Source organism: Pholis gunnellus, assembly GCF_910591455.1.
Source record: "Pholis gunnellus genome assembly, chromosome: 17".
Lineage (NCBI taxonomy): Eukaryota > Metazoa > Chordata > Actinopteri > Perciformes > Pholidae > Pholis > Pholis gunnellus.
The window spans coordinates 10,574,635-10,586,803 of NC_136544.1; the positions used below are offsets into that span (position 1 = coordinate 10,574,635).

Here is a 12,169-nt window from a genome sequence, read left to right on the forward strand (position 1 = left end):
CAGGGTTTGAATTAATGTGTTGCTCAGTGAGACAGGTCCCATTTATAATCACTATCTTTGACCTAACCATGAAATTGTTTTTCTAACTGTATAAGTTAAGCTATCCATCTAAAATATCAAACCCTGCATGAGCTATGAGGGTGCAGAATAATGGCACAACAAAGTAATAAATAAGGAAGTGATCACTTTCATCATCAAGGAATTGTTTTGGTTCTGGGGAGTTTTTTTTTTTTTTAGAGTGCAACAAACGCATGCAAGTCTCTATTATTTCTCTGCATACAGTTTTTAGGTACAATATATTGAGTAGTGCAGCTTTGCATAAAAGCAAATAAATATCTCTTCTCCAAAGCTTAAGCTGGAGGTTTAATTACTTTTTGAATGTTTTTCCAAGCGCTTATAAAACTACACATTATTGTACAGAAGCACCATTTGTGCACCAGTGGGCTTATGTAAACATGAGCAATAATGAAAATGTTACATCAAATCATTTTCAAAGTTTAATAAACATAAAACCGCACACAGAGATAAAAAAAAAAGATCAAGAAATCAAATGTAAATAGACTTGCTCTTTCAGTCGCGATAGTAAACAAAACAACCGTCTCTTCAAGCGTCCCAGTATGATCGATTACACAATAAGCCTTTGCCGAGTTCAGCCTTTCCTCTTTGCCCATAGGTGAACCCTTACACCCTGCGCTTTGAAGGCACCTGGGAGACGAGCTTTGACAAGCGGGTGGCATCCAACGCCTTCATGGCGTGCGGCGTGCTTTACGCAGTGCGCTCCGTCTACCAGGACGACGACAGCGAAGCAGGCGGCGACCTGGTGATGTATGCCTACAATACCAACCGAGCCCGCGAGGAGCCCGTCAACATCCCTTTCCCCAACCCCTATCAGTACATCTCCTCTGTGGACTACAACCCTCGAGACAACCAGCTGTACGTCTGGAACAACTACAATGTGCTGCGCTACCCGCTGGAGTTTGGACCGCCGGACCCCACATCGGGTAAGAAGTGACCCCACTGAGAACACACAGAAACACAGTAGAGAAGCCTGTGACACAGACACCAATAGAGTATTTAATACCATACCCATCATGTGAATGTCCCACTGGCTAGCTTATTGCCGTCACAGTGCACATCGCTCGTTCAGCACCATCCCCTGACCCACGGTGGTGGTGGTGGTGGTGGTGGTGGCGGGCCCCCCCCCCCCCAGATTAAAAGTGTTGGCTCTGTCAGCACTATTGCCACTGTTAGCGCTTTTGGCAAGGTTAGCTGTCGCATCTGTATTGCTTGTAGCTGCTGCAGTAGAGAGCCAATCACACGTTGCATTAAATTGAAGACGACAAAATGGATCAAATGCATGTCGGTGGACAACTTAAAAAGGTATCCAGTTCTTATTAAGCACTTGCAGCGACTGTATCAAAAACAAAAGGTGTTTTTTGCTTGATCTGGGCTCAAGCAGAATATGTTTGTGACGGTTTCTCATCTGACATTTGGGTGCCTCGGATATCAAACCATTGTATTTCCATCCCCAGCCATAGTTACAGTAAAGAGCAGCCTCTCACGTATGACTGCTATAGCACTTCATATCAACTTCTCTGTGTCATGGATAATGAAAAAGTCATTCTGAAGCGATAATGGGGAGGGTAAAATGAGGACACCTCACTGCGTTTCGGCAGTCCATCAATATGAGAGGGAGGTTTGGGTGTATTGTAGAGCTAGATCTGAGCCGCATAAAGGCCGCTGTATGAAGCTTGAATTGGGCCCAGAGAGAGAGAAGAGAGGCAGAGACACACAGGCGGCAGCATGCGCGCTGCCTCTGCGTTTGATCAGCTGGAATCTTGTAGTTGTGATGTGTTGCTTTTATCTTCGCATTAGGTTTGGTTGTTAGTGATGGTGACTTCTCTGATACATTTGATCAATTATTTACTTCTCCCTGACTTGAGTTGATGCGTTCTCTGCACCTCTCATCTCTCTGGAAAGCAGGCTTTGAGGGGCTCAAAAAAGTATTTGTCACCCCAATTATTGTCAGGCTATCTTTTGAACTCGACTTCTGAGAAACATCTTAAATTCACATGCATGTGTCCTTCACTCTCTTGATATTTTTCGGCTTTGCTGTCGGCTTTTGCTGCTCTCTAACAAATCCCTTACATCCTTTTGTAACTCTCTGTCTCTCACTCACTCTGGGTCTCATTTGTGGCTTCTAACCCGTCTGTTCTCTCTGTACCACTCTTGGGTTACCACAGGCCCTCTGACCACCACCCAAGTGACCACCACTCCTCCAACCAGGCCCTTCACCTCCAGCGCCAGCCCCTCTACCGCCCGCCCTGCGGCCCCCACCTCGCGCCCGATCGGCTCCATCAACAAGCACCCTGATCTTCGCCCAATCACAGCCACTGTGCCCGTCACCCGCAAGCCACCTCGCCCTCCCCAAGGCCCGGAGAACCACGTCTGTGAGACCAAGCTGGTCCGTGGCGTCCGGTGGCCCACCACGCAGCGCGGGGAAACAGTAGACCGCCCATGTCCCAAAGGGTCTCTAGGTGAGGACGTCTGCCCGTGTGTATTTTTAAAAACTGGTGTGCATTTTTTCCTCTCCATTAAACAAACATCATCATCATGTTGGAGTGTACTTACACGGTATGTTCTCCAGGCATGCGGGTGTTTTGTGTGCGTGCAATATATCTCTCTGCGTGGGCCCAAGTGATCAGCATGTTTGTGCGCTCACAGTTGTTTTTTTCCACTGTTGTCCTGTTCTGTCCCTGCGTTGGTCCCACCAGCAGGCACAGTCCCCCGAGGACTCGCAGATGAAAGCCAGTCCTCTCCATATGAAAGGCTCATCTCCCACAGAAACAGAGCTGATTGGAAGTGGCGAATAAAGCAATGACAGGCTAGACAACACAGGCTTCACCTCCCTTCATGCTAGTTTCTATACCATCTCCCTCTCCAACGCCGTTTTCTGTATGTTCTCTCTGTGAACGGCAGTAACGTTAAATTAGCAGCTGGCTTAATTGCCGCGCATCTTGGCAGAGCTCTCAAAGCCAATCTGTGGTCGATGGAGGAGAGTATAGAGAAAAGCAGGAGAGAGGAGGAGGAAAAAAAATCATTGGGAGAGAGAGAAGAAGGTGGTATGAAATGCAATGCCACATCTGCTCTGATCCCTCTACAACTGTGAGGCGTTGCCGCATTGTGTCTCATCTCTGCTCTGCCGTTGTGCTTCCATCTCTCTCGCTCGCTCTCTGTGTGGTCTCTCATCTCCTCTTTTCCCAGCCTCGTCTTTGTGACTTGACGTTGGTTATTTGTGTTAGCAGCAGCATATAGACCATTCTCATGGTTTTATCCCCACGTGGTGGCCTTTCTCTGAACCCACGGAACAAGAGAGAGACCATGCTGGAAATGAGAGTTGGTGGAAGGCGCTTCACTTCAGGGTGTTTTTATTTGAAAGTGAGGCATGATACCTGATGTCTTTGGTGTGTCTGTGTGCACACAGTAAAATGCCATGTGGTACGTCTGCATGTATTCCTTTTGAACCGTTCCTTTTAGCCCATGAAGGCCCGTTCCGGCGCTGCCGTCTTCCCCCCTCCCTTTCTCTCCCCGTACTCTCTCACTGCTCCACACTCCATTATTGAACCGTTTCCATTTGTGACCCATTTTTACTCTACCTCCCCCCTCCTTCTTACCTCTCATCTTCAAACACTTTGACTATTGCATTTTTAAAATTCATTTCACTCCGTTTTTCTTGGGTAGAGAAAATAATTCCTCCACACTTTCCTCTTTAATTGCAGACACCTAACGCTTATTATCTCTCCATTGCTTCCCTCTCCCCTCTCCTCTCTCCCTCTGCTCGTCTCCAGGCATCGCTTCGTTCCAGTGCATGGTGGAGCAGGTCATGTGGAACCCGCGGGGTCCTGACCTGAGTAACTGCACCTCCCCGTGGGTCAACCAGGTGGCCCAGAAGGTGAGACCTGGAGCCGTACCCCCTGGCCACGGGTCTGTCCCCGTCCTCTGCCCCACCGCCCCGACCATCCCCCCCCTGTCCACCTCCACACACACATTAACATATCTCCAAGGCTGGCCTGATTAAAACACTTGCTCATTTCAACTGGCCCTTCATTACAAGGCATTTGCTCTTGATACTTAATTAACTCTCTTTTTCTCCGTAGTATAGTTTAATCACAGTTGGTTAAATTATTTTTTAAAATCAGGCCTATGGCCTTGCAGCTTACAAAGTACTCTGCCACTTTCATTTCTCAAAATCTCACACAATGCTTTACACCTGTGCAGTATGTAAACGCCATGATATTACCTCGGCTCCCTGATATTCAGAGTAGTAATCTGATCAATCCCAATTTGGGCAGTAATCAGATTTCAGTCCATATAAATGTGAATTAAAAGTAAGGCAGGAGATAACCCAGATTATTTAGCCACGCCTACCCCTGATCGGCTCTTGTAAAGTTTTTTTTACGTCAGTCCATGTGCCTGGAAAGGAATGCAGCATCACGGTCACAAGTAACATCGTTGAAAGAATCCATTGTACGGTCTCCTTTTGGCAAAAATCAATTGCAAAGTGGTTGCTAAGGGTCCATCTTTGTTTACAACGATGCAAGAGGGACTGATGACAGAGATGAGACTACCCCAAAGACATGTGGTTTCATTTTAGTAAACGCTTTAACAGTTAGTTTTTCCTCCCGCTTTGAATATGACTCAACGAATAAAACCAGACGGGCTGTATGACATCATCGTTACACTGGCGCTGTGTGTAAACGTGTGTACGCCTTTGCGTGTTGGTCACGTGCAGATAAAGAGCGGTGAGAATGCGGCCAACATAGCAGGAGAGCTGGTGAACCACACGCGGGGTCGGATCCAGGCCGGAGACGTGAGCTCGACCGTGCGACTGATTGAGCAACTGCTGGACATACTGGATGCCCAGCTTCAGGCCCTGAGGCCCGCGAACAAGGAGTCTGCTGCACGAAACTACAACAAGGTAGAGCAAAGTGTAAACACGCGCACAAGCACACACACAATCACGTGCCTGTATTTAATTCAAGCATTAGAAAGGGGTGCTGAGGTTAATGCGAATTTACCCCCCTAGTGCACATGCAAGGACGAGTGAGTTTTTAATTTACCGACTTTTTTTTGTTTTTTTTTTGTTTAGCTGTTTAATTCCACGCTTTTGTTTTCTCCCTTCCAGCTCCAGAAGCGAGAGCGGACCTGTCGGGCCTACATCCAGGTAGCTTTTCTCTTTTATCTGCCTGCTTTACATGCCTGTGGAGTAGGACTGCTCTGCGACTTAGAATAACTGGGGGAAGATAAATCCTTGAGTAGACTGGGTTTGGGGATGAGATTCCTTTGGCTCACTGCTCTGTATTTTGATTTATATTGCCTTTGGAATCATCACTTATACAATTTCTGGGCTTTTTTTTCTTCCAAAGAGCAGTGAGAGTAACTTTTGGTATAACTCCTGGCAGTCGTTGTTGTAGTATTTCCCAGAGTAGTGAAAGCTGATTTGTAGTTTTTCCAATTGCTCACGATCTACATATGTATGAAATGTGGAGTTCAGCTAATGGCTTCGCTTAGTTGGACTGCGATTGATCCTATGTGTATAATATGGAGCTTTTCCTCATTGCATTGCACAAAAGGCTACAATATCTGTGGCTCTGGGAAAAAAGTAATTTGACGATAGTACTGTATGAAAGGCAACAGTATGTGTTACTACGCCCTTCTGTTCTTTTCCAATATGTGTGCAATATCTCTGGTTGTGAGAGCGCTGTAATCTAATATCATGAAAAGGCCTTGTGTATGCCTCTCAGTAATGATGAAATGCATGCGCTCTGCAGCACACGGTCTTTGGTGTATCTTGACCCGTCTGCAGCATACTGTAATGTGACACCACATCTTCTCATCTCCGTTGGCGCAAGATGAATTTTAGAGCTGCTGCGTCGTGTGTAACTGACCAGTGTTCTTTTTGTCACTCGCTGCAAGTTTGCGCCGTACTGTTCAAGAGGATGAACCAAAAAAAAAAACACCCTCCCGTCTTTTTCTTTTTCCAGCCGACGGAGCGCATTCTGATGCCGAATTCATTTTTGTTAACGGCAATGCTCTTTATTCCACGCAGCAGTCAATCCTTCATTTTGAGAGGCCTGAGCAAGAGAATTACATGATTCATCAGGCAGGCTACTCCAATAAATTGGATAGCTGATACAACCATCAAAATTGCCATTAAATGAATTGTAAGTGTGAAATAGAAAAGTAATTTGTCTGACATAGCAGAGTAATAAATGTAGTGCAGGGGAGTGGTGAGTTTCTAGGAAATTATAGTGGAATCGTAGTGACTTTGTACTTTAAAGTGCTCAAGAGATATGATTTCACGTAACAAAATGACACAACACAAAGAGTGATTACAAAGGGCATGTGATAAACAAATCAACAACCAACGGATAATAACTAGATAGCTGATTAATATCTAACAGCACTTCCTGAGAACTGAGAACAGACCGTCTCTAGAGTGCCTAATAATTAGCTACTACTGTAGATATCTGTGATTCTGCATACTAACACATTTTTTATTCGTTTATCACTTTCCAAATTGTACATGGCACAAAAACAAAGTGTTACGTTATTCTTATTGTAGTAGAAACAAGTGATTTTAAAACAGTTAGGAGTGGACCTTTACTTCATTATCTTACAATTAAAAAAATCCTAGTGGACTGAGAAACAGCTACTAAAGATGAAGCGGGAATGAGCTATAAGTTCTCCAAAAAAACATTATTCAGCGCATTTAAATGTATAAATATTCACATCATATCTGGAAACTACGCATAAGCCATCCATTAGTTATCGGTTGGATCCTGATTCCGTTTGTTACTCGTTCCTCGACGACTACTCTGGGTTTTGTGCACCTTGTTGTAAAGTGTTCTCGGTAACAGCAAAGAATGCCGTGTCCCCTGCATGTGCCAGGCGGTGGTGCAGATTGTGGACAACTTGCTGCGTCCTGAGGCCCTGGAGTCGTGGCAGGACATGAACAGCACAGAGCAGGCGCACACTGCCACCATGCTACTGGACGTGCTGGAAAAGGGAGCTTTCCTGCTGGCCAACAACATGTACGGGAATCGGTTTTCGGACCGAGCGCCCAGCATTGGTAAGAAAACAGCATTGATGATTACAGTGAATGTATGGATGACCCACAGTTTGTGGAAACAAACCTCCGGGCTGTGAATCTAAATTTCTCTTTGTGTGTTTTATTTTATTTTTTGCGTATTTAGCGGTCTTCCTTTAACTTTTGCGTGCTGTTTTTCCCCCCATCAGATCTCGAGGTGCATGTCCTAAACACAGAGATGGACCTGCAGGACTTGTCCTTCCCACAGAATTACGCCAGCGACAGCACCATCCAGCTCTCAGCTTCCACTATCAAACAGTACAGTCGCAACGGTGAGCAGCCCCCACCCCACCCAACCCCGTCCTCACCCCCACCCAACCCCGTCCTCACCCCACGGCCTGATAAATTGTACTGTCCTGTGGAGCCCACTTTTATGTTTCCGTTTCATGCAAGCTTAAAACAATCTGCATGCAATTGACTCAATTATTGGTTCATAATAATAGGCTAATCAGATTAACAAAAGTGCTGAGACAATTTCTTTTCTTGATGGTTTCTTAACAGCAGTCTTAATAGAATAGCTGGGGAGGCGTGTAGATTACAATCGGCCCCAGTCTGACAGAGCAATCTCAGCACTCCCTCTCTTCCCCATTCCATCCCCTCGCTCCGTCTCCTCGCCGCCTTATCCCCCTCTCTCATCTCTCTTGTTTCTAACCCCCACCACTGTCATCCCCCCTCTCCCCTCATCCCATGCCCCTTTCTGTTTTCTGTCTCCGCTCGGCTCTGCAGTGGGAACGAGATTAGAATGATTGAAACAAACGCACATGAAATATTCATATGGAATAATAAGAGATCTGTGAATGCTTGAGGGATGAATGTTCCATTGCCCTCCACATTAAATCTCGCTCTCTTCCACCAGTCAAAATGAAACGGTCCTTACCATCATTCTAACCTTCACTAACTCTCTCTCTCTGTCTCCCTCTCGCTCACCCTGTCACTCCCCACCCTCTATCTCTGTCACTCTCACCGCCATTACCATATTATGCCCCCATTTCTGAATTCTGTCTTTTTCCCCTCCTCCTGCTCCTCCTCCTCCTCCTCCTCCTCCCTTTATCCTGCTGTCTGCATCTCCCTTTTCAAATAACGCCGGCCTTTTCTTTGCTGGCTTTTCCCTTCACTCTCTTTCTCTTCGTTTCTCTCCTCCTCCTCCTCCATGTGCAGGACAAGTCAAGGTGGTGTTCATTCTGTACAAAAACTTGGGATCCTTCCTGTCCACTGAGAACGCCACTGTGAAGATGGAAGTTGACGGGCCAAGCCACGACAAGAAGCGCCTGGCGGTCAACTCCCACGTAATCGCCGCCTCCATCAACAAAGAGTCCAGCAGGGTGTTTCTCATCGAGCCGGTGGTCTTCACTCTCAAACACCTACAGGTGGCTTAATTAAGTCGATGTCATACTCACTTCTCATTCACATAAGACTCCAATTTAAAAATATTCCATCCTCCCTCGCTTTTCTTTTCCTTTTCTTTACAGTTGGAGAACTATAACACTCCGAATTGCTCCTTCTGGAACTACTCCGAGCGCTCCATGACGGGCCAGTGGTCGTCGCAGGGCTGCAAGCTGCTGGACACCAACAACACACACACCACCTGCTCCTGCAGCCACCTCACCAACTTCGCCGTGCTCATGGCTCACCGCGAGCCCGACGTGAGTAAACAAGGGCGTGGCAGGCGTGCGGTTAAGAAATTGAAGCCGGGGTAATTTATGCAGACGTTCATTCGTGCGAGCATTAGCGTTCGCTGGCTCTCAGTCACACACCCTCACACACATGCACATTAATGTACCCTCTCAAGGCTGACAAGCTCTTTGTTTTGAATTTCCTATTTTCCTTCCTTCACTCCCGACATTCAGGGAGGCACATGCTTAAAAATTCATGTCCCGCTACTTCTAGCTGACATTCACATGAATTTGAATGTCATGTATTTTTTTTTTTCAGGACTTCTCGTCTCTTGTCTCTACACTTTAGCTCCTTGCATATATTTACAAATATTAAATAAAGCAATTTTGCTCTTTCTCTCCCCTCCCCCTGTTCTGTCTATCTATCCCCCTATTGTTTATTCCTTCCACTATTCTCCCATCTATCTCTGTGCTCCCCATCTCCCATTACCCTGTCTTGTCCTATATTCTTTTCCCGCTCTATTTGTCTATGTCTCTCTGCCCTCTGCTTTTACCCCGTTCCCCTCCACTCCACTCTCCCAACCCCCCGTGTTTGGTTACGCGACGCTACCCGGACCCTCAGTACCCGGGGCGAATGCACGAACTGATCCTGTTTGTGATCACCTGGGTGGGGATCGTCATCTCCCTAGTGTGTCTCGCCATCTGCATCTCCACGTTCTGCTTCCTGCGCGGCCTGCAGACCGACCGCAACACCATCCACAAGAACCTCTGCATCAATCTCTTCATCGCCGAGCTGCTCTTCCTCATCGGCATCGACAAGACGGAGTACCATGTGAGTTTCTAGATGTCTGTTAAGGATGCTGGGGTCTCACTCGTGAAAATGGTTTTGCTTGTTTTCTTGGAAAGAAGAAAGAGAGAATTGCACTACAGTACAAACCCTGGTTTAAAACTCTGCATCATCAGGTCAGTTTTTCATTTTTCAAAACTACGTCCTTGATCTTAACCGTTTCCTTTCTTTTATCCTCCTCTCCTCTTCTCTTCTCTCTACCCACTCCCTTCCTGCCGTCTTCAGATTGCCTGTCCCATCTTTGCTGGCCTTCTGCATTTCTTCTTCTTGGCTGCCTTCTCCTGGATGTGTCTGGAGGGTGTGCAACTCTATCTCATGCTGGTGGAGGTCTTTGAGAGCGAGTACTCCCGCAAAAAGTACTACTATCTGTGCGGCTACTGCTTCCCCGCGCTGGTGGTGGGCATCTCCGCGGCCATAGACTACAGGAGCTATGGGACCAAGAAAGCGTACGTGTGAAGACGGGTCTTTTGCACCTGCAGATTGAGAAGTAGGATTATGTTATTCCCCCAGCTGGAACTGTAATATGCAGCGCTGTGTGAACGGCTCTTGCACCTCCCTGCGGACCGGCTTTTCTGAACACACTTCGCCAAAGCCTGATGATTAGCCTTCATAAGATAATCCGCTGAGACAGTGAAATAGCGTGTGCATGCCTGCCTGTGTGTGTGTGTGTGTGTGTTGGTGAGCTTAGTTGTGTGTAACGCTCTCTTCTCCTTTGTGCCACTCCAGATGCTGGCTGCGAGTGGATAACTACTTCATCTGGAGCTTCATTGGACCCGTTTCATTTGTTATTATGGTATTAGCTTTATTGTCAGACAGTATTATTTCCCTCTCTATTTTGATATCAGCCAGTCAAACCAAAAGTATTTTGCCGTGCCTGCTTTATGAGGTTATTAATGGTGCAAAGCCAGTACTTTTGGTGCAGACTGTAAAGCTCACCACGCATTTATTTGATTCTTCCCATCTTTCGTTCCACAGCTCAACCTCATTTTCCTCATGATCACTTTACACAAGATGATCCGCAACTCTTCAGCCCTCAAACCTGACTCCAGCCGCCTGGATAACATCAAGTGAGTTCTAATTGTTCAATCACTATTGATAAATAAGCCACGCCGTCAGACGGATTCCAAATTGATTCAGTAACTCTGTGCATCAAATCATTATTTGTCAATATTTCCACTCCGCTTCCATCAGGTCGTGGGCTCTGGGGGCCATTGCTCTGCTGTTCCTGCTCGGAATGACGTGGGCTTTTGGCCTCCTCTTTATCAATGAGAACACGGTAATCATGGCCTACCTCTTCACCACCTTCAACGCCTTCCAGGGCATGTTCATCTTCATCTTCCACTGTGCACTTCAGAAGAAGGTAACGATACAAGACTAGTCTCTGAAGACTTGCTGTATGTACATTTTTGAATAAGAAGATGAAATGTTGTTGAGATGGATGTGCATGAGTGATTAATATTCAGCATACATGTTCAGAGTGACGGCATTTTTCTGTTGCCGTGTGTTAAAAGCCTCCGCCGCTCCACATTGGGCCCCGGCACCAGTGTTTGTGTTTATGAGTGGCTTTAAAACCTGCCCGCTGTGCCGGTGGTGTTGTTTCTTTACAGGTCCATAAGGAGTACAGTAAGTGTCTGCGTCACTCCTACTGCTGCAGCCGCACCTCCACCACCAGCTCCCACGGCTCCCTGAAGAACTCGGGCCTGCGTGCCAACAACCGCTACTACAGCGGCAGCCAAGCTCGCCACGCAGCCGCCCACCGACAGGTGCGGGCAAGACCGACCCGCACACACTAAGCAGTACACACACACACACACACACACACACACACACACACACACACACACACACACGACGCGGATGCAATTGTTCGTCCAGCTTTTCACAAAAAAACCTGAGCACCGTCGAGTTTTAAAATTGGATTTTTCTTTGAACAAATGAAAAGTAAATGCGCCTGAGCGGCGAGATGATTTCAGTAGGAATCAGCCCTCCAGACTGTCTCGATACAATCTGACTTTTTCTTTGGAACACTCTCAAAAAGGGTGTTAAAACAAGGATTAAATAGCTTTGGAAACAAGAGACATTTCCTCGCCCTGCTGCTGTATTTTCCTCTTGTTTTAAAAAGGTTATGTAAGATTATAGAGCGCAAAATGAGTGCACCTGATCAATACAAATGACTCATCGATTACTTTGCGAAGCACACAAATTTACTTTTTCAGCACACATTCAAATTGTTTTCATTCGCCAATAACAAAAAAGACAAAAGCTGTGAAACACTAGTGTTACAACACATGCTGTTCTCAGTGAGGAGGCAGAATTAAACGTTGCATCATGATATACATGACGAGTTCATTAGACATTTCTGTTGCAAAGGTTTTACTTTAAAGTTTCCATCCATTACCGGCAGCCCCGTGCTTCACACAGTACATGACCAATTAATACAGATATCCTTTGAAGTCCATGTACTAAATATAGACACGGGCACCATACAAGACATCCGGAACTACTGTGCATGCTGGCATATTGCGCTATGGCACAGACACATACTGTACACACACACAC

The 12,169-nt window shown here is 46.4% G+C and overlaps 1 protein-coding gene across 1 annotated transcript in view; it reads left to right on the forward strand.

Moving 5' to 3' along the window:
• The window catches only part of adgrl1a (adhesion G protein-coupled receptor L1a), a gene marked incomplete at both ends in the record, with an annotated part of 49,115 nt that overhangs the window by 29,201 nt on the left and 7,745 nt on the right, over positions 1-12,169 (forward strand). Inside the window, 15 exons of the mRNA XM_079178316.1 lie at positions 674-1,001; positions 2,244-2,537; positions 3,849-3,952; positions 4,793-4,978; positions 5,186-5,224; positions 6,952-7,132; positions 7,300-7,422; positions 8,309-8,517; positions 8,620-8,793; positions 9,386-9,595; positions 9,836-10,056; positions 10,337-10,403; positions 10,586-10,677; positions 10,802-10,970; positions 11,218-11,373. Of these exons, the coding sequence (XP_079034442.1) occupies positions 674-1,001; positions 2,244-2,537; positions 3,849-3,952; positions 4,793-4,978; positions 5,186-5,224; positions 6,952-7,132; positions 7,300-7,422; positions 8,309-8,517; positions 8,620-8,793; positions 9,386-9,595; positions 9,836-10,056; positions 10,337-10,403; positions 10,586-10,677; positions 10,802-10,970; positions 11,218-11,373 (2,553 nt within the window). The remainder of the gene's footprint in view (positions 1-673; positions 1,002-2,243; positions 2,538-3,848; positions 3,953-4,792; positions 4,979-5,185; positions 5,225-6,951; positions 7,133-7,299; positions 7,423-8,308; positions 8,518-8,619; positions 8,794-9,385; positions 9,596-9,835; positions 10,057-10,336; positions 10,404-10,585; positions 10,678-10,801; positions 10,971-11,217; positions 11,374-12,169) is intronic.